Here is a 22,668-nt window from a genome sequence, read left to right on the forward strand (position 1 = left end):
GTCTTCAGTCAGTTGCGCCTCCACCGCTCACCAGTTGCATGTCTTGAACAAGTCACTTTCAGTCTTTTCTCAACTGGACGATGGGAAGAACAACAGCTATCATCACAAGAGAGTTGTGTAAGCTAATAAAATAACAGTGCACATGGAAACGCATTTATAAATCCACAGTGATAGACAAATGTTATTTCATCTCTCCCTAGACACTTGGACAGGCCTCAGGGGCCTGAGATTAAAATCAAACCCCTTCTCAGGCTGTTGCTTTTCTCTCCCTGCTGGGATGGAAGACATCCCTTAGCCAGATTTTCCAAATTCCCACAGTCCTCCCTCGTAATCAGAATATCCGCCGCAGAGAACACAATGTGCATGACCACCAGAGCCCTCTGCACAGCTGTGAGCAATGGTGCGTGCTGTCACCTCGTTTGCATCTTCTGTGGTTCCAAGGTTCAGCATGAGTGCAACATGCATGCACACCCCAATCTCCTCTCCCCTTCCCTCAGGGCCCAGAGGGGCCTGCAGGTGATTCTTTCACTTGCTTTAGCTTTTAACCAGTAGTTAATATTTGAGTCACCAGTATCTGAGTGTTGTTTACATCTTATAAAAAATGTCCCCATCCTTCAGGCACATCTGATCCTCACTAGTGACTTCTGGGTAGGTAGGGAAGCCTTATTGTCATTTCCATTTTCCCCTGAAGAAATCCAGGCTCTGAGGATTCAGTGACTTTCCCAAGCTCACCTGGGCAGGAAGTGGCAAAGCTGGGTCTTGAGCTATCTTCTGACTCTCCATGTTGATCTCTTCCCAGGACACCGCAGAGCCTCTCGTTTGCTGGGTGTGGCCTGAAGCAGAGACCTCCCGCTCTTTGGGTATGACAACAGCCAACAATATATATTTTTTCAAGTACACAGGCCCTTAACATATTCCTCAGTTGCTGTCTAAAAATTGTATAAAATTTTAAATTGTTGTCCAAGAAGATACAATGGAGAAAGGAAAGTCTCTTCAATAAATGATGTTGGGAAAACTGGACAGCCAAATGCCAAAGAACGAAAGTAGACCATTATCTTATAGCATACACACAAAAATTAACTCAAAATGGATCAAAGACTTGAGAATGTAAGACCTCAAACCATAAAAGTTCTAGCTCGATGCTCTTTGACATGGGTCTTAGCAGTATCTTTTCAAATACCATTTCTCACCAGGCAAGGGAAACAAAAGAAAAAATAAACAATGACACTACTTCAAACTAAAAGGAAAGGAACAGCTAAATAAACCATTAACAAAATGAAAAGAGAATCTAACAACTGGGAGAAGATATCTGAAAATCATATATCTGAGAAGGGGTTAATATCCAAAATATATAAAGAACTCATTCCACTCAACAACAAAGAAACAAACAACTCAATTAAAAAATGGGCAAAAGATCTGAACATACATCTTTCCAAAGAAGATATACAGCTGCTCAACAGATATATGAAAAGATGTTCAACATCACTAATTATTAGGGAAATGCAAATCACAACTACAATGACATATCACCTCATGCCTATCAGAATGGCTATAATTAACAAAACAAGAAATAACAAGTGTTGGAGAGGATGTGGAGAAAAAGGAGCTCTCATAAACTGCTGGTGGGAATGTAACTGGTGCAGCCACTACGGAAAACAGTATGGAGATGCCTCAAAACATTAAGAATGGATATACCATACGATTGAGCTATTCCACTTCTGGGTATTGTATCCAAAGAAAACAAAACCACAAATGTGTAAAATACTTGCACCCCTATGTTCTTTGCAGCATCATTCACAATAACAAGACTTGGAAACAACCTAAGTGCCCATCAAGGGATGAATGGACAAAGAAGATGTGGTATATATACACAATGGAATACTATTCAGCTATAAAAAAGATGAAATCTTGGGGATGGCCCAGTGGCATAGTAGTTAAGTATGCGTGCTCTGCTTTGGTGGCCCAGGGTTCAGAGGTTTGGATCCTGGATGCAGACCTAGCACTGCTTGTCAAGCCATGCTGTGGTGGCATCCCACGTGAAAAAAACAGAGAAAGACTGGCACAGATGTTAGCTCAGCGACCATCTTCCACAAGCAAAAAGAGGAAGATTGGCAACAGATGTTATCTCAGGGCCAATCTTCCTCACCAAAAAATAAAAAAAAGAGAGAGAGAGAAACATGAAATCTTGCCATTTGCAACAACCTGGATGGACCTCGAGGGTACTATGGTAAGTGAAAGAAGTTAGATGGAGAAGCCAAATACTGTATGATCTCACTCATAAGTAGAAGATAAAAAAAACAAGAACAACAAACAAGCACACAGGTACTGAAATCAGATTACCAGAGGGGAAGGGGTTAGGGAGGAGGGTGAAAGGGGTGATAGGGTACACATGCATGGTGACATATGGGGTGACATACTGTAATTAGTCTTTGGTTGGTGAACGTGATGTAGTCCACATAGAAACGGAAATTATAATAATGCACACATTAAAATTATATAATGTTATAAACCAATGTTACCTCAATTAAAAAGGAATTTTAAATAGTTGGAAAAACACATAACTTCTGGAATACTGGAAATATTGCCTTTTTAAAATAAAGCAACAACAGTTGAAAAAATGTAATTTCTAGTATATCATTTATTTTTTAAAATATGCACAGAAAGCCAAAGTAATCCCGAGAAAGAACAAAGCTGAACACTTCCTGGTTTCAAACGATATTACAAAGCTATACTTATCAAAACAGTATGGTATTGGCATAAAAACAGACACTTAGATCAATGGAACATAAGAGAGAGCCCAGAAATAAACCCATGTACACATGGTCAATTAATTTTTGACAAAGCCGTCAAGAATACACAATGGGGAAAGAATAGTCTCTTCAACAAATGGTCTTGGGAAAACTAGATATCCACATGCAAAAGAATGAAAGTGGATCCCTATCTTACACCATACACAAAAATCAACTCAAAGTGGATGAAAAACTTGAATGTAAGACCTGAAACCATAAAACTCCTAGAAGAAAACATAGGGGGTATTTTCCTTGACGTTGGTCTTGGTGGTGATTTTTTGGATTTGACACCAAGAGCAAAGGCAAATGCAAAAATAAACAAATGTGACATCAACCTAAAAGCTTCTGCTTAGCAAAGGACACCAACAACCAAAGGAAAAGGCAACCTACAGAATGGGAGAAAATATTTGTAAATCACATATCCAATACAGGGTCAATATCTGAAATAGATAAGAAACTCATACAACTCAGTAGCATAAAACCAAATAATCAATTAAAAAACATGCAAAGGACTTCAAATAGACATTTTTCCAAAGAACACATACAAATGGCCAACGGGTACATGAAAAGGGAATAACATCACTAATCAAAAGGGAAGGCAGCTCAAAGCCACCATGAGCTACCACCTCACACCTGTTAGGATGGTTATTATCAGAGACAAGAGATAAATGCTGGTGAGGACGTAGGGAAAGGGGAGCCCTTGTGCACCGTTGGTGGAACTGTGAACTGATGCAGCTACTAAGGAAAAGAGTATAGAGGTTCCTCAAGAAATTAAAAATAGCATCACCATATGATCCAGCTATTCCGCTTCTGCATAAACATGTAAAGGAAATGAAATCATTAACTTGAAGACATATCTGCACTCCATGCTGCCTGCAGCTTTATTCACAATAGCCAAGGTTTGCAGAGAATCTAAGTGTCCCTTGACTGACGAATGGATTCAGCCTTAAAAAAGAAGGAAATCCTGCCATTTGTGGTAACATGGATGAACCTGAAGGGCGTTATCAGGGGCTGGGGGTGGGGGAAATAGGGAGAGCTTGGTAAACGGGTACACGCTTTCAGCTGTAAGACGAATAAGGTCTGAGAACCTAATGCAAAACATGGTGACTAGAGTTGATGGCGCTGTATTATAAAAGTGAAATTTGCTATGAGAGTTAACTTAAATGTTCTCAGCAAACAGAAAAAGATAAACATGTGAGGTGATGGATGTATTAATTAACTGGCTGGGGGGAACCCTTCCACAATGTACATGTATACCGAAGCAGCACGATGTACACTTTAAATATATTACAATTTTATTTGTTAACTATACCTCCATAAAGCAGAAAAAATAAAGAAGAGGTTACTAGCACAACTTAGCAATTTTCAAAGCCAAAAAAAAGACTTGGATTTTTTTCACCCAAAGTTTGTGTGTCCATAGATAAGTATCATCAAATTTGTAAGACCCAGTTCAAGATGAGTTTTCTTCCAATTTTTCATTTTTATAGATGTAATAACTTTACTACCTTGCTCACATAAGTAAACAGGGGAGAACAGATGTTGTTTTGTAAAACCGAAACTCAACTCTTTATACTTCTTCCACATATGTGCCAAAAATACTGTGTGATTTTTGGCACATATGTGGATAAACTAAAAACTAGTTTTAGTGTTCAGGCCACAATTTAATCAGTGGATTTTCCTATAAAAGAAAACCTTTGGAAACTGCTAGACCGGCACAAGAATGTGTTACCAGGACATCAGTCATTCAAGCCCTAATTTCTGGGAAGTACATGAAAAGATTGGACCAAGACTTTAGAAATAGCTTCATTGTATTCATTACTTTTTCTCTTAGAGACCCCTTGTTTAAACCAATATGCTGGAAAGAAATGAAAAAATATTAATCCCAATGCACCTTTCCATATAAAATATTTGACTGCATGATTTTACTATAACAAATGTTTCAATTATATATTTGTCCAAATTATTTGCAGATTTAGCTCATTACAATAATTTAAGGGGCAAAGGTAGTTTTCATGGTCAAATTAATCAGCCAATCAGACTTACTTTATGTCGGAAAAGGTTTCATCTTATTTTTAAATTCAAATCAATGTGTTGATTGATAGACGAAAACTTTCTAAAACACTGAGAAATAAATTATGGAATACACTAAAATAATAGATTATTACAATCAGTAAAGTCAGGATTAAAGTGAGATTGCGGTAACTGAATTATGTTATCCATTTTACAATAAATTATAATGACCAGATACTAACAGTTTCCTCATTAATATTTAATCAAACAATATTAAATGTAGCTAAAATGATAAGTTATTTATGGATCTCTACGTTTGACAGAAGGCAGGATATTTCCTTGGTAAATGTGTCTGTGAAGCGCTTTTGTAAGGCTTATGAGAATAACCAAAAAAGGACAGTATTTTGAAAACCAGGGGGGAAAAGTCTAGTAATTTTGTTAAGCCACGAGATCACACTTTTCCTTCTGACTCTTTTCTCTGCGCACTGTCTTCTCTTCGTATCGGAAGAACAACAGTGCCCAGTGAATCTGTCCAAAATACATTTTTTTTTTTAAATCCTATCACTACCCTTCCTAAGTTTTAACGGTTCTCCAGAGGCCACCGGAAAGATTCTAACACCAAATATTTAGGGTCCAGCACAAGTGGCCCTGAGTCCTCTGCCCTCTCATCTCGGTCCCTCTCTTCCGTCCACTGCAGACTCAGCGTCTTAGTCTGAGCGACAGGACGGTCTAGTATGCAGCACGCACTTCCCATCACCCCGGGGTTGCTCCGTGCTGCACTCAAGTTTGGGCAACTGGGGCTCCACATCCTCTGCTCTTTACCGTTAGTCTAAGAAACATGAAAGCGGAACCTGCGCTGTACTCCTTCGTCCCTCACAGCCCGAGAACACGGCCTTGCGTGTAACAGACGCTCATGAAGTGTCGCTGCCTGATGGGTCTGGAGAAACCCACACCGTCCCGGGCAGCAGGCGCTGTCTTTTGTATAACCAGCAGCTGTCACTGCCGCTGGAATCTGGTAGTGCAAACACCAACATCGCTGATGGAAGACTCACCCAGCCGGGAGCCCGACTCGACAGCAAGGCTCCTACAGAGGACAGCGCATGTATGGAAATGACCCCAAGCTCTCAAAACAAACAAAAAAGTACCAAAAAGTAAAAAAAAACAAAGAAACTGCAACCGAGATAAATGTGGAAAATGTGGCTGTTACGATTTATTTCAGGAGAGCCTTCAGCCACGGCATCTCAGAACAGCATCTTTCAATGTTTCCATTTCTAAAAATACTGCTCGTTTAACCACCTCGCCACCCTGAAACCACACAACTAAAGCAGGGTATTGATAGTTTCGATTCTAGTTAGTGTGTTTTAAATGACCTTCACCTCAAAGATTCCCCAGGCAGTAGCAGAGCTGCACGGAGCTCAGCAATCACAGCCACAGCTCTCTGAACACCGGCCGTTCCCAGCGCGCCACCAAGGCCAAGGCCGCCACGTTTTCTGAACCAAAGATGGCTTCTTTTTACTGATGACATTCTCCACTTGAAGGAAAACACAAAACAAAACTTTCAGATTTGGCTACTTTAATCACAGCAGTGTGAACTGGGGGTGGCTGATATTCCATGAAGACTGTCTCTCTTTCTTTATAAATCCTAAACATTTAAAAATATCTTTGCTGGGCTGGAATGTCACTTTCTGGTATTTTGCCCTCTCCAACATGAATCTTTTGCGACTATGAAGGCATTTTACAGTTCCTGGAATTTGCTAGAGACAGATTCCCAAAGAGAACGTCCTAGGAGGTGGGTGTGGGCAGCCGCAGGGAAGAACGCCCACCTCCACGGCCGACCGGGCATCTTGCCGGGAGGCTGTCACCGCTCCCTCACTCCTCAGCAGACTCCACAAGTCTCTGCACTGGCAATCGCACAGCTGAGAAACATGCAATAGTCCTAACTCGTTAAAGTTGAAGTTAAGAACAAAAAAGATTATGCTGCACTTAGTTTCCAAGGCACGTGAGGCAGGGAGGGGCCTTCAGATGTCAGCGTTTGCGTTTCCACTCTGCTCGCCACTGTGGTGACAGGGCTGTGGGCTTCCCTCCGCCTCGGCACGAAACGTCAGCCATACAGCCCAGGACTACCAAAAGGGCAGACTGGTGCCGTGGCCACAAGGGCAGGGGTTCACTCCAGCTTCTCAAGCAGGCCCTTTCACAGCAAGACAGTGGGAAGGCGAGGCGCGTCCCGAGGAGCTGGGGTGTGGGGCAGCAATGCTGGAATTTAGGTGTCCCCAAATGCCCTACATTCCCAGTTCCCGGAGCAGCCTCAGCCCCCTACTTCCTCCAGGGCCCCTCCCCGGCAGGCACGGACCCTTCTCCCGCACCTCCAACTTTCCTCACTCCTGATGTCCGTTCCTCACGTCGCCGTCTTAATCTTCAGGTGACTTGTGTCACCTCTCTCCTGCATAACTGTCAACTTGGGCCACTCTCTCACTTTGCCCCTCTGTGCTCAGCCAAAGAACAATTCAATTCTTTTTTTTACAGCTTGGCCCTCAGCTAACATCTGTTGCCAATCTTTTTTTTTTTTCTTCCTTCTTCTCCCCACAAAGCCCCCCAGTACATAGCTGCGCATTCTAGTTGTAGGTCCTTCTGGTTGCGGCATGTGGGACGCCGCCTCAGATGGCCTGATGAGTGGTGCCATGTCCACGCCCAGGATCCGAACCAGTGAAACCCTGGGCCACCACAGCCAAGCCCGTGAACCTAACCACTCGGTGACGGCGTGGCCCTCAATTCTTGACCTACTGCGTGCCTCTGACTCCTGAGCTGAGCAGTCTAGAGAAAGGCACATCACACTGATGGGGGTTTTCAACCTGTGGCCTCAAGCTTCAGGTGGGCTCTTAATGCTACCAGGTGATCGTGTGCACCTCCCTCTTTCCAGAGGACTTCTCACTCTGTCCCTTGTCTCCGCAAACTCAGGGCCCCTCCTCCAACACGGCACTCAGCTGTGATTGCTTCCTCCTTCACAGGGAAAATACAAGCAACGAAAAGAGAGGTGCAGAACCTGCTCCTCCGCACCGCCACCTCGCCCCCACATATCTGTCAGTCACTCTACTCCCACAGAGACTATCTGGGCTCCTAAAGCAAAAACTCCACCTGTACACAAACGCACCTCTTTCACCTACTCAGGAAATGATTTCAGCAACCCTCTGCCAAACATTATCAATTTTCCACTCTCTACTGAGTCCTTCCCACCAGCATGTAAATACAATGCTAAGGCTTCCAACTAAAAACTAATCATCCTGGCCTTATTTATCCCACCAGGTACCACCCCACATTCTCCTCCCCTCTGCCGCAAAGCTTCTAAAAACAGCTCCCGACAATCTCTCCCTCTGATTGAGCTTTTGTTACCAGAACCACTCATGGCCCAGGGCACTGATCCCAGCGTCTACGCTCGGTCCTCATCTCAGGTGGCTCACCACACACTGGACACAGCTCACCACTCCCTCCTCTGACGTGATTTCCTGTGGCAAGATGCCACACTCTTGGTGGCCCCGACCTCTCTGGTTGCTCCCTCTTGGCCTCCTCTGCTGCCTCTTCCTCTTCTCTTACTCCTCATGAAGCTGGAATGTCCCGGGGCCCAATCCTTGAACCTCTCCTCTCACAGGGATCTCCTCTGATCTTATTCCTTTACATACCAACCACAGGCCAAAGACTCCCATTATGTCTCCAGCTCAGATCACGGTCTGAAACTATCACAGCTGGATATAACTGCTCACTCAGCATCTCCATCTGGGTCGCTTAGCATCTCAAACTCACTATGTTCAGAACTGAACTTCTAATCTCTGTTTAATCTAACCTAATCTCATCTGCCCTGGTGATCTAGTGGTTAAAATCTGGCACTCTCACCACCATGACCAGTTTGTTTCCCAGTCAGGGAACATCCCCTCCCCGACCTGTTGGCTGCCATACTCTGGGGGCTGTGTGTTGCTGCGATGTTGAAAGCTCCGCCACTGGGATTTCCAGTACCAGTAGGGTCTCCCACGGTGGACAGGTTTCAGCAGAGCTTCCAGACTCAGATAGACAAGGAGGAAGGACCTGGCACCCACTTTCAAAAAAATTGGCCATGAAAACCCTGTGAATAGCAGACAGCGCACTAGATGTCTGATACAGTGCCAGAAGGTGAGAGGACGGCACAGAAAGACTCGACAGGGTTCCCCTCTGCTGTCGACAGCAGCACTAGGAGTCAGAATCCAGTGAATGGCACTAACGACACAAAAATCTCTTTTTTGCACCCAAACTTTCCCTACCTACAGACTTCCCCATCTTAGTTGGTGATAGCTCCATCTAGCTATGCAAGCTAAAATCCTTAACATCATTGTAGACTTTTCTCTTCTTCTTATGCCCCACACCCATTCTGCCAGGACATCTTGAGCGCTCGATCTTCAAAATATATCCAGAATGTGACCACTTTTTCACCACTTCCACTGCTACCTGTACAGCAAGCTACCATCATCGCTTGTCTGAATTACTACCACGGATTTCTCTAATGGCTTTGGAATGGTCTCCTGGTCTACCCTCATTTTCCACCTCCTCCATTCTATTACCAACAGAGGCCAGAGTGAGCCTATTAAAATGGAATGCAGCTCCTGTCTCTCCTCTGCTTAAAACCCTGCAGTGATTTCTCACCATAAAACCTAACATTCCCCCAAGAGCCTACGATGCTAGACATGCTCAGGTTCCTGCTACCTCCTGACTCCCACCCCCGCACTGCTCTCTGCGGGCTCCCCTCCAGCCACCCTGCCTCCTTAGTGTTCCTCCAACATGCCAGCATGATGGACTGGCCTTAGGGCCTTTGCACCCACCTTTTCTTCGAACTATAATGTTCTTGTCCAAGACGCTAATGACTAGTTCCCACAACTCCTTAAATACACGTCCAAATGTCAGCTTTTTAATGAGACCTCCCTGACTGCTCCATTTAAAACTGCAACCTGCCCCACCCCTCTAAACGTGGTCTACTTCTCTTCTCTTCTCCACAACATTTATGCCTTACTTTTTCATGCTGTTGATTGTATATGGTCTCTCTCTCCGAGCCTGTCCCCACCCCCAACCCCTGCTTACACGTGACTAAAGCAGAATCTCCAGGAGAGCAGGGTCTTGCGTCTGTTGTGTTCACTGTGTGTCCTGAGTTAGCACAGTGCCTGGGACAACGCAGGAGCTCAATCTATATGTCCTCAATGAGATAATGAATCAAGGAGACTCTGGATACATTCACTTTGATCTAATCCTGTTTCGTGGTCTACAGAATGAAACTAGCAGTAGTAACCTCACAAGGTGGCTATAAATAGTACATGAGAACCCATGTGGAAACCTTTATCAAGTATTAATTACCATAACAGCCTAACATAATATGTTGAGGACCATCTTTAAAATTCATTCAGGGGAAGTGTACTAGGTAATTGCTTATATGGTATGGCTTACGCAGTACAGAAAAATCACCCAGGCAGGCCTACGATCTACCACAACAATGGCCTGTTATTCCACTAAGAAGACGTAAATGAAAGTTTTCAAGCCTTCCTTTTCCAAATTCAACTTTACCTCTGAGAAGTCCTGGGAGGAGAGGAGCTGCCTTCTGGCCAAACCCTGGGGTCCTGGTGTGCAGATGTGCATCCAGCGGCTCTTTCCCTCAGGACAGGCTGGCCACGTGGAGAAGTGGGAGAAGGTCTCTGCCACCAGGGTCCCTCCAGGCCTGGGGCTCGGGGAGCTATCAGACTCAGCAGGGCACTTGGCACCTGGGAAACATGAGAAGGGCACAGGAGCTCAGAGAGCAGGTTCCAGGGGGGAGGGTGGCAAAGCCCAGTGTGCCAACCTAGAACCACCCAGTGATCGGCCTCCCAACTCTCCAAGCCAGAAGGGAAGGCTATGGATAGAATTCCTAGAAATTTTATCAGATCAAACATTTAGATAGTATCACAGCTCATTGGAAAAGGACCTGAAGTTTACTGTATAAATGACCAAACTCCACCAAGAAGTTAACATATAAATCCACTAACAGAGTCAATTCTCAGATAACAAATTGTTCCTGGTCTCCCATTCTGTCCTCTCCTTTTACAATCCACCCATTCAGCTTTAACCCAATGAGACTCCTACAAGAAGAGGTTTAAGTCCATAGAAAAGATTAAGAATAAGGTGAGATTATGTTAATTGCAATCTCCAAGGCAACCACTAAGAAAATAACTAAAAATGTATAATAAAATAAACAACAATGGAATTATAATGTTATACAGTCATGCAGCACATAACGACGTTCTGGCCAACGACAGACCACATACACAATGGCGGTACCATAAGATTAGCACCATACATCCTAGGTGTGCAGTAGGCTATACCACCTGGTTCTATGTGAGTACACTCTACGATGTTCACACAACTACAAAAGTCACCTGACGATGCAGTTCTCAGAACGCATCCCCATCGTTAAGCAATACATTACTGAACTAGAAACTATTTAACGCAAAAGAATGCAAAATAGAGGAATAAAGGAACTCAAAAGACATAAGATCCATAGATGGGAGATATAAATTCCACCTTTTCAGTAATTACATTAAATGGTCTAAACACTCCAACAACAAGGCAGAAATCAGTGGAATGGATAAAAAACTATATCCTGTTACAAGAGACCCACTTTAGAACAGCATCAAAAAGAATAAAATATGAATACATTTAACAAAAGATGTGCAAGACTTGTACACTGAAAACTATTAAAACATCATTAGCAGAAATTAAAGACCTAAATAAATCTTTCTACATCCTGTGCTCATGGATTAGAAGACGACAGAGTTAGGATAGCAATACTTCCCCAATTGATCCGCAGATTCAATGCAATCCCTATTAAAATCCCAGCTTCCTTTTTTTGCAGAAATTGACAAGCTGATCCTAAAATTAACATAGAAATCCAAGTGACCTCAAATAGCCAAAGGAAGTTTGAAAAAGAAGTTGGAAGAGTGACACTTCCTGATGTCAAAAAAAAAAGCTATAGTTATCAAGACAGTGTGATACTGGCATAAGGACAGACATATAGATCGATGGATTAGAACAAACCCACATATTCATGTTTAATGGATTTTTGACAGGGGTACCATGACAATTCAATGGGTAAATGACAGCCTTTTCAACAAATGGTGCTAACATGGAAAAAATGAATCACAACACAGTCCTCCTACCTTACACAAAAATTATCTCAAAATAGATCACAGGCCTAAATGTAAGAGGTAAAATTATAAAACTCTTAGAAGAAAATATAGGAATAATTTCTTGTGACCATAGAATAAGCAATAGTTTGTTAGGTAGGTCCCCAAAAGCACAAACAACCAAAGAAAAAATAGATAAACTGGGAGCCCATCAAGTTTTAAAATTTTGTGTGTCAAAGGAAACCATAAAGTAAAAATCAACCCACAGAAAGCAAAAAAATACATATCTAAATCATAAAAAAATCATATATCTAAGGACCTTGTATCTACAGTAAACATAGAACACATATTACTCAACGGTAAAAAGACAACCCAAATAAAAAATGGGTGAAGGATTTTAATAGACATTTCTCCAAAAAAGATATTCAAATGTCCAATAAGTATATAAAAAAACGCTCAACATGATTATTCAATTAGGGAAATGCAAATCAAAACCACAATAAGATACCACTTCATAGTCACTAGGAGGGCTACAATCAAAAGACAGATAATAGCAAGTGTAGATGAGGATGTGGAGAAATTTGAACCTTCCACACTGCTGCTGGGAAGGTAAAGTGGTGCAGCAGCTTTGGGAAACAGTCTGGCACGCTCTTCAAAGGGTTCAACACAGAGCTGCCATATGACCCCGCAATTCCACACCTAGGCGTATACCCAAGAGAAGTGAAAAGAAATGTCCTCAGAAAAACCTGCACATGAATGTTCACAGCAACATTATTCAAAATAGGCAAAAAGTAGAAACAACCCAGATGTCCATCAACTGGTGAATGTGTAAACAAAACGTGATGTTTCCATGCAACGGATTTGGCCATATGAAGGAATGAAATACTCATGCATGCTACAACGTGGATGAACTGTGAATACATCATGCTGAGTGAAAGAAGCCAGACACACATTGCACGAAACCATGTACATGAGATGTCCAGAACAGGCAAATCCACTGACACAGAATGTAGATTAGTGGTTTCCAGGGATTCAGGATAGAGGAGAATAAGGGGTCACTGCTAATGGATAGAGGGTTTTTGGAGGGTACTGAAAATATTCTGGAATTAGATAGTAATGATGTTTGCACAACTCTGAATATATCGAAAACCACTGAATTGTATACTTGAAAATGGTGAATTTTATATTACATGAATTATATCTCAATTAAACTACTATTAAAAAAGAAAGAAACACGCCAACTGGAAAAAAATTAAAAACAATAAAGCATGATAACTCCAGACTTTCTCAAACTCTCTCTTTGCTCAAGTATAGGTTCTACTGGTCAGGAATGCAACGCCAGCACCTGAACGTGGCTTATTTTTAAGCATCTCTTGTAAGGGAGCAAAGAACAAAATCAATTCTGTCCTGCTCACTTCAAAGCTGGCATCAGACAACAGTAAATGTTTAAATCTGAGTAGATACAAAATACATCCCAGTGGATAAACCCACATATCTCCTCGGTAGCCTTTTACTAAAATGACAAGCTTTGCCCAAATGCAGCCTGAGAAAGCGAGTTCTCTTGCCATGCTCATGGCCAGGCCCCTGAAGGCTGAAGGCTTCAGCATTAGGGCTGAAAGCTCTGATCTAGCCCCCAACGTCACCCAGCCCCGGCCCAGAGCAAGCCTCCTCGCCTGCAGAAAGCTGCTCCTCCTCCGTCATGAACAGCATCAAGATACCAACTCCAGAAAATGGGATCCTGTTTTTCGCAGATCCATTCTCTGCCTTTACTTGGCAATAAATTTCGATCCTTCAAACGAAAGACCATACAATACGGTCTCTTTTATTATATTTTTTCTGCCATTTTTCCCAGGTAAGGGGAGCCAGTAAATAGAATTATAACCTTCAGCAGGAAAGAAAAGCTCTCTGCTCAGCTGGTGCACCGACAACAGGAGACTTTTTTAGCTGCATTATAAAAAGATTTCTACAGAGCTGCTGCACGCAGAGCTCTCCGCCTGGAGGGGTGTGCTGTGAGCCTGTGTGGCTTTCAGGCTGCTGGCAGGTCGTGAAGCCCCCGCTGTCAGGAAGCTGACATACATTTGCACTGCCTCAGTACCACAACCGGGCGCAGATGAAAGGGCTGCAGCATGTCACCTGGTGGGTTTTCATCCCCAGGTTGAATGCACACTGTGGCAGCCACCAGCCGTGCTGCAGTTATCCACGTACCCAGTGGGGCTCTGGCAGTGCTCTGCTCACAAAGCTGCAGCGGTGCTGAGCAGTCAGTCCTGTCCTGGTATCTCCCACCAGCCTTCTATTTTCAGGGCTTGGTTCTGCAGAGCACCAGGAATGCCCAAACTGGGTTCTAGCAGAAAATCCTATAGCAAATATTCACCCGTTTATCAACATTTTTCTCACTCCTGCCACCTGCTGAGATAGTGAGTAGGAGCGATACAAAGATGGGTAAGACGCGGTCCGGCTCTTCAGGCGTTCAGACTGCGTAGGAACCTTTATGCCCACACCTCACCCCTCGAGTGATTGAAAACAAACCATTATTGTTTGTGACTTGAAGAAAATACGATATTCTAAGGTACAGGACATGGCTTCTCACTTCACAAGAGTGTGCTTCCCTCGAGGTTTCAATATAATTTCTTTAACTCCTTTATGATATCAGGGTGCTACACCAGTTACGCACAAAAGACTCAACTGCTTGGAACAACCTGAGAAGGTCAACCTGGTGCAAAATATGCGTTACAGAAATTATTTCAATCATTTCTTTCTTTCACCAGTTGTATGTACATCAATATATAAATGGGTCTTGTTAGTGAGTTATACATAACATTATTCTTTGTTAAATTAATTTTCCAAACTAAGACCAGCTGGAATCACTAAAATAAGAAGGCTTATAGAAAAATTAAGGTTAGGGAAAACCACTCAAAACCTTTAGAATTTTGTAATATATGTGTGTATATACAGATATATATTCAGGTATTTTATAGATATAGATAAAGATATAGATATAGATAATTATATAGACACACACTGAGATAAGGCAGCAGGACTGCTGGGCGCTGCTACAGTCAGACACATGGCGGCAGGGGCCAGGCCGGGCGTTCCCTCCAGCCCCGTGCAGCTACTCAGGTGCAGGTACACAGCAGCAGGAAACTGGACTTAGCCAAAGCCAGGTTTTGCCAGGTGATTATGAAAAAAGAAAGGACCACATTCCAGAAGAAAGAGGAGTAAAGACATAAGGGTGGCAGTGAACACTGAAAAGGAAGCAGGGATGACAGTCCCAATGGGGAAGAAGTATTTCTAAAGACCGTGTGCAAAAGGATTTGTTGCACTGAGGGAGGATGGTGATCAGAGTGGGTGCTGGGCATCCAGATGTCAGAATAATCATTTTGGGAATGTTAGTTGACAGAAGACAGCAGACAAGATGACTGGAAAGGAGGTCAAGGGACAAAGTGAGGGATCCTAGTTTTGGAATGAATGACCTGTGCAGACACAGAAATGGCAAAAGTAGTAACCTGAAGGAAGACGGCAGATTCCCTGATAAAACCTTCAGTGAATGTGGAGGGAGTCTGGGGGTCTACAGAAGTCTCAAACAGGAAGGAATGGGAATGGGAAAGACGGACGGCTCAGGTTTCAAGGGAGCAGGAGACGTTTAGGGAGGAAGAAGAGCCATGGTCTAGAAGGAGCAACAAGAAGCAAAGAGAGCATCGACCCCCACCTCAACCTAAACAGGCTGTCTGAGTGGAGACAGTCACTGACTCAGCCAATTGGCAACGCAGGATCGGCCAACATCCAGCCGCAGTGCGAGAGCTGCCTTCACAGAGGAGGACACAGGTTAAAGCCCCGTGCAGTCAGACAGCGGGCCAGTGACAGCCCAAGTCAGTGCAGGGCAAAGCTCCCGTGCGGATCCTCTCCTCCATGGTGTCTGCTATGTAGACACTTTAAAATACTTCTCCAAGACGGTGTCTCCAAACAACTGAAGACACACGGCTCCTTCACTAGCCAGCGTTGGGACAAAGGCTACACATGTGGGAAAAATCAGGATTCTTCCCTAACGATGCCTAATAGCAAAACTACAACTTTACTGGAAAAAACACAACTAAATCATGTATTACCAAGGAGGGAGTAAGCCCTATTCAAAGCAGACCCTAAAACTAAAGAAGTCATAAAGATTTAACTATATAAAAACTAGATTTCTATATGGAAAAAAATACCATAAGCCAAGTAAGAAATAAGCGAAAAATGTGGGAACAATGACTCTCATTTTATGTAATAAAGAATTAATATCCCAAAGAGACAAAGGAAAAAACCAGTAGAAAACATTGCAGTAGAAAAATGGGCACAGGACATGAACAGATTGCTCAGAGAAAGAGAAATACTGATAAACATTTGAAAAGATGCTGGATCTCACTCATAATTAAAGAAATAGAGTCAAACAATACCATATTTCACCTACCAGAGCAGCATGATTAAAAACTCAAGATTGCTGAATAAAACCTCAATCCTGGTGAGTGTGGTGAAAAAGGAGCATTCATTTATTTTTTAGGAGTATAATAATGGATGCCATTTTGGAAAATGATTTGGAAATAGATCAAAATATAAAATGTACATATCTTTGACCCACATACGCCACCCTGAGTATTTACCCTATAGATATACTGGCAAAAATGTTTCATATGTATGTAAAAACATACCCTTGACAACCTTCTTTGCAAGAACAAACAGTGAGAAGCTACTTCAATGCCCATCAAGAGGGACAAGTTTAATAAATAATATGGTGCCATTCACACAAGTGAGGAACACGCTGGACCTGCAGGTGTTGGTATGAAGAGATGTCTAAGACATTAACAGCAAATAGAAAGGCATAGTACAAAACAATTTATATAACAATCCAATTCATGAACATAAATTAAAGTTATACACTCAACACATATTTTTTTTTTTCTAGAGGAATGTAAAAAGAGAAAAACACCTATTGATAATCACTTTAGACTAAAGGAAAGCTTATTCTTCATTTTATTCCTTATTGAACTTTTTTTTGTACTCTGTGCATTTATAACTCTAAATTTTTAGAGCTAGAGTTGTTTTGTGTGTGTGTGAGAAAGATTGGCCGTGAGCTAATATCTCTGCCAATCTTCCTCTATTTCCTGTGTAGAATGCTGCCACAGCATGGCTTGATGAGCAATGTGCTGGTCTGCACCTGGGATCTGAACCTGCGAAGCCCGGGCCTTTGGTAGAGCATGTTAACTTAACCAGTATGCTACCGGGCTGGCCCCTAGAGTTAAGATTTTTGATGTAGTATATTATCCGTGAGATAACACACATTGAAAGAAAATAATCAATTTTCTTTGGCCTCACAAAAGATCACATAAATACAATATATTGCAAACTTTGAAGTAAAATTCCACAACAAGCCCCCATTGCTTTGCATCCCCAGCTGCCTGAAGCAAACCCTTAGAGCGGGGCCTGCTCTGACATCACCATGGGAATTAGTCAGTGGGAGCTCTTCCTTCTCCTTCCTGTCTCTCTCTCTCTCTCTCTCTCTCTCTCTGTCTCTCTCCTCCCCAGAATGAATGGACTTTTAGACCTGATGCCAGCTAGTTCTCAGCACAGAATACTGCTCACGAAGAGAGAGCCTCCCACTTACCTACAATTCCTTGCACACACATACAGGAAAGGAATCCAAGGCAATCCCCATGCTTCTCCCCAATCTTTCAATTTCCAAGTGGAGAGCTGTCTCTTAGTGCTGCTGAACGTGCAAGTTACCATTTCAAAAATCAATATAGCTCTATGCATTTCAGCTTATGCAGCCACGATAACTGGAGGTTTTCCCACGTGCGATTTGCTTGACTTTAACATGAATAGAGTTCTTGTCCGGCTCCAATAAAGCCATCTCTGTTTACAGCATTGTATACCAACGGTCTTGCCCACTGCGGGACAGAGAACCCCACAGCCATCCCTTCAGAGCTGTCCTGCAGTTAGTTATTTCACACTTGTCTTTTCCAGGGGAAAATAAAATACAGTCTTCACTGATGGAGATATTTGTCAAATTATAGCTATCGAACAAATTCATTGGCTCATTGACTATCAATTAATTAAATGAGTTCTTTTTTAATTCTCTTGTTATAAAAGGCATTTGGCTAATTCCACCATCATTTCTGATTCTAAGAAATGACTCACAAAATTGAAGCTGATTCTTAGGCTCAAACCTGCTCACAAAGCACTGACTGATTCACCCGAATGGACGCCGAATTAGGCACAAAATAAGAAGCTTGTTCTAGTAGAGGCTTACCACAGGAAAAAACAGTTTATTCAGAAAGGTGAGATCAAACACACACCAACTTGAAACAACTTAGAAAACAGTACCTTTGACTAGGTAGTGTTGAAAAGGAATAAGGTAGATTTTTATGTGCCGATCAGGAAAAACCTCAAAATTCAGTAGGAAAAAAGCATATTCAGTATTTTCCATTTATAAAGGGACACAAGGGGGGCTGGCATGAAAGTATACGTAAGAAACTGGTAGAAGAAGCCTGCGTTTTGGAAGACTAAAGACCTGGGGCAGGAGGAGGTACTGGTCTGTACCGTACAAGCTTTTACTGTTAGATATCTGCATTTTTCAATGCACAGTATGTATTTTTTATTGAGGTGAAATTCACATAACATAAAATCAACCATTTTAAATTTAACAATTCAGTAGCATTTAGTGCATTCACAGTGTTGTGGAATCAGCACTTCTATCCATTTCCAAAACATGTCCATCACCCCAAAATAGAGCTCAGTACCCTGTGAGCGTTCCTCTCCACTCCCCCTCCACCGAGGCTCTGGGAAACAGCAGTCTGCTTTCTGTGTCTATGCTTTTACCTATTCCGGACATTTCATATCAGTGGAATCATACAGTATGTGACCTTTTGTGTCTGAGTTCTCTTGTACTTCATTTTTAAACATTAAAGTTTATACAGAATATTTTCTGGAAAAATTCCATCCAAGTCATTCATTGCATTTTCTTCAAAACTTTTTGAATGCTTAACATCTGTCATTATGTCATGTCCCGTAGATAACAGAAAGATGAGACAATCCATGCAAAGATTATGCAGATATTTATTTTCTGCTTAATGGGGCAAAAAGTTACCAGTCAACTGAAAATTCTGAACTCTCAGCCTATGCAGAATATCTTGCAAAGTATCATGTGTAATTTAGAAGAAAAAGAATGTTAGATTCCAAGCTGGAAAGGAACAGAGTTCGTTATGTTTCTTATAGGTTGGAAAGACAAGACCCATACCCACACAATTGCCCAGCTTCACATGGCAGCTCTGAGAGCTGTGTCCCCATCGGTGACCTCTCCACTGCCATGGCCAATGGCCTCACAGGGCTTATAACTGAACAGACAAGAGCGAGGCAGAACACACACCCGGGTATGAAACTGGGAGGGTGGAGACGAGGTTTCAGCTCTGACACGTAAAGAGCCAGGAAGCTGTCAATCACATCCTCACAAGAAAAAGCTGGACAAATCGACCATCAGCCACTTCTTGGAACCATCAGAAAACTGAGGTCACAGGGCAAACCAAGTCCCTGAAATCTGGATGTGAGGTCAGAGAATCACAGTGCAGATCTGCTCACCCAGAGGAGAAACCGCTGAGGCCATAACTGATGGGAACATTTACATGGTAATTTCATGAACTGTTGAAGGCTGAGTATGAACTAGCTTCAGAGAGAGAAAGAAATTCCTAGGGGCCACAGTCTTGGGGAACCCCACACTTTTGTGGGTTTGACCTCCAGGAACCCTATCAGGTTCTCACAGTGAAGAGCCATGAAAATCCATTCCCTGCTCTGGCCAGGGGAAGAGTAGCCAACTGAAACATGCCCAGAGCCTTCTATATAACAAAGGCCCACTCCACAGGCCTCTCCACATGTGAGGAAGGACCACATCCCAACTCTAGCCCCTCCAGCTTCCCAGTCTCACCTAAGGGCAGGTAAAATAGCTCAGAAACACTTTTAAAGGCCACAGCCCAGATGCACAGGCCTCTAAAAGGCAGGTTTAGTCTAATTTTTATCCATCACCATACATATGTGTGACTACTGGGGCCGAGCACAATGAAGTGTATTCAGGAAGTGATAAACAATAATGTACACCCGAAATTACACAATGTTATAAGCCATTATAATCCCAATAAAATCACTTAAAAAAAGAAAAAGGACAGGGTGAGTCTTGAGAGTACAGAATGCTCCCCTGCCCCTCGACTTACAGCCTCATTAACAGAGTCCCAGTGTGACAACAGTGAATTACAACTGAAAGATCTGCAAGAAACAGACACTACCCAATGAGGAGCTCTTAGGAAACCCAAAAGACAACAGGGGAGACAAAAAAAGAGGAATCGGAAGCCTCTGGTATCTACAGCTTCAGCACACATTAAACACAGCTCAGTTCCACCCAGATTAACATAAAACCTCACGCTGAAGGACTTTCACCTTAGCTCCTACTACCAAAAACATCCTGCCCAGCTATCAACAAGAACAAACCCACAAAGCACGCCAACAGGCAAGGAAAAACAGTCTGAAGAGACAGAGCAAGCGTTAACACCAGATCCAGATGTGACACAGATAGCAGAATTATCAGACAGAATTTAAATAACTATGACTAATACATCAAGGGCTCCAATGGAAACACTAGACAAAATGCAAGAGCAGATGGGTTACAAAAGCAGAGAGACGGAATTGTAAAGAAAGAATTAAAGGAAACGCTAGCAGAAAAACACTGTAAAGAATGAAGAATGCCTTTGTCAGCCTCATCAACAGACCGAGCGTGGCCAAGAGCAAAATCTGTGAGCCTGAAGAAAGGTCAGCAGAAACCTCCCAAACTAAAATACAAACAGAAAAAAAAGGAATTACAAAAAAACAGGACAGAACATCCAAGAACTGTAAGATAATTTCAAAATGTGTAACATACACATAATTGGAATACCAGAAGGAGAAGAAAGAGAGAACAGAGCAGAAAAATATTTGAAGCAAGAATGGCCAGAATTTTCCAAAATCAATGACAGACACTAAATCCAGATTCGGGAAGCTCAGAGCCTATCAAGCAGGAAAAATAACAAAAAATGTACTCCTAGGCACATCATAGTCAATGACAAAAGTCAAAGGCTAAGTGAAAATATTGAAAGAAGTCAGAGAAGGGGAAGAAAACACTGGCGCTATGGAGGAAAAAGAACAAGAATTAGATCTGACTGCTCTCCAGAAACCATATAAGCAAGAAGAGAGTGGAGTGAAATATGTCTAGTGCTGAAAGAAAAATAACACCAACCTAAATGTCTATTTCCAGCAAAACTATCCTTCAAAACTAAAGGGAAAATAAACACTTTCTTTTTTTTTTTTTTGAGGAAGATCAGCCCTGAGCTAACTGCTGCCAATCCTCCTCTTTTTGCTGAGGAAGAATGGCCCTGAGCTAAACATCCATGCCCATCTTCCTCTACTTGATATGTGGGACGCCTACCACAGCATGGCGTGCCAAGTGGTGCCATGTCCGTACCTGGGATCCGAACTGGCAAACCCCAGGCTGCCGAAGCGGAAGGCGCGCACTTAACCACTGTGCCACCAGGCCAGCCCCAACACTTTCTCAGATAAGCAAATACGGAGGGAATTTGTCACCAGCTGCTCCTCCTTGCAAGAAATGTTAAAAGTTCTTCAGAGAGAAGGGAAATGGGTAAGTCAGAAACCAAGATCAACACAAACACAAGGAGAGAGAGAAAGAATAAATGAAGGTAAAATAAAAATTTTATTCTTCTTATTCTTAATTGATCTAAAAGAAAACTGTGTAAAGCAGTAATAATAGCAACGCATTGGGTGATTACAGCATATGGATGAGGGAAATGATGACAGCAATGTCATAAGGGAAGGGAGAGAAGAATCAGGAATACTGTGTTAGAAGATACCATTACTACATATTAAGCAGTATAGCATATTATTTGAAAGTGGACTTAGTTTAGTTAAAAATATATATATTGAAAACTCTTGGGAAACTACTAAAAATGTTTAAAAAAAGTATAATAGATATGCTAATAGAGATAAAATGAAATTATATAAAATACTCAGAACCAGAGAAGTCAGCAAAAGAGGGAGAAAAAAAATCCGGGGGCCAGCCCTGTGGCCAAGTGGTTAAGTTCCCACGCTCCGTTTCAGCAGCCCAGGGTTTCAACGGTTTGGATCCTGGGCATGGACCTGGCACCGCTCATCAGGCCATGCTGAGGCGGCGTCCCACATAGCACACCCAAAAGGAGCTACAACTAGAATATACAACTATGTACTGGGGGTCTTTGGGGAGAAGAAGAGAAAAAAGAAAAAAAAAGAAGATTGCCAACAGATGTGAGCTCAGGTGCCAATCCTTAAAAAAATAAAAAATAATAAGGCTTAATCTTTAAAAAAAAATCCAAAGAACAGCTGCAACGAATAGAAGACAATTACAAACACAGTAGATATTAATCCAACTATATCAATAATCATTTTAAATGTGAATAGTCTAAATATACCAGTTAAAAGACAGAGATTTTCAGAGTGGATAAAAAAGCAAGACTCAGCTACATGCTGTCTAAAGAAACCCACTTTAAATAAAAAGAGTCACGTTAAAAGTAAAGGGATGGCTGGGTCCAGCCCGGTGGCATAGTGGTTGGGTTCACATGCTCCGATTCAGTGGCCTGGGGTTCACAGGTTCACATGCTGGGCGT

At 42.4% G+C, this 22,668-nt stretch overlaps 1 protein-coding gene across 11 annotated transcripts in view; it reads right to left on the reverse strand.

Moving 5' to 3' along the window:
• The window catches only part of RNF144A (ring finger protein 144A), a 119,251-nt gene that overhangs the window by 82,114 nt on the left and 14,469 nt on the right, over window positions 1-22,668 (reverse strand). For 5 of the 11 annotated variants that reach the window (XM_070571756.1, XM_070571764.1, XM_070571762.1 and 2 more), the window contains exon 2: window positions 10,374-10,567. The exons of 2 other annotated variants lie outside the window; for them this stretch is intronic. Coding sequence is in view for 3 of the 9 variants with exons in the window: in XM_070571754.1 (XP_070427855.1) it covers window positions 10,374-10,567 (194 nt within the window). In the remaining 6 variants the exon portion in view is untranslated. Of the gene's footprint in view, window positions 1-5,851; window positions 5,872-6,175; window positions 6,331-10,373; window positions 10,568-17,600; window positions 17,787-22,668 lie in introns of those variants that run through there. 4 more of the 11 variants (XM_070571760.1, XM_070571757.1, XM_070571755.1 and 1 more) reach the window with 4 other exon arrangements.

This window comes from Equus przewalskii, chromosome 14, assembly GCF_037783145.1.
Source record: "Equus przewalskii isolate Varuska chromosome 14, EquPr2, whole genome shotgun sequence".
Taxonomy (NCBI): domain Eukaryota; kingdom Metazoa; phylum Chordata; class Mammalia; order Perissodactyla; family Equidae; genus Equus; species Equus przewalskii.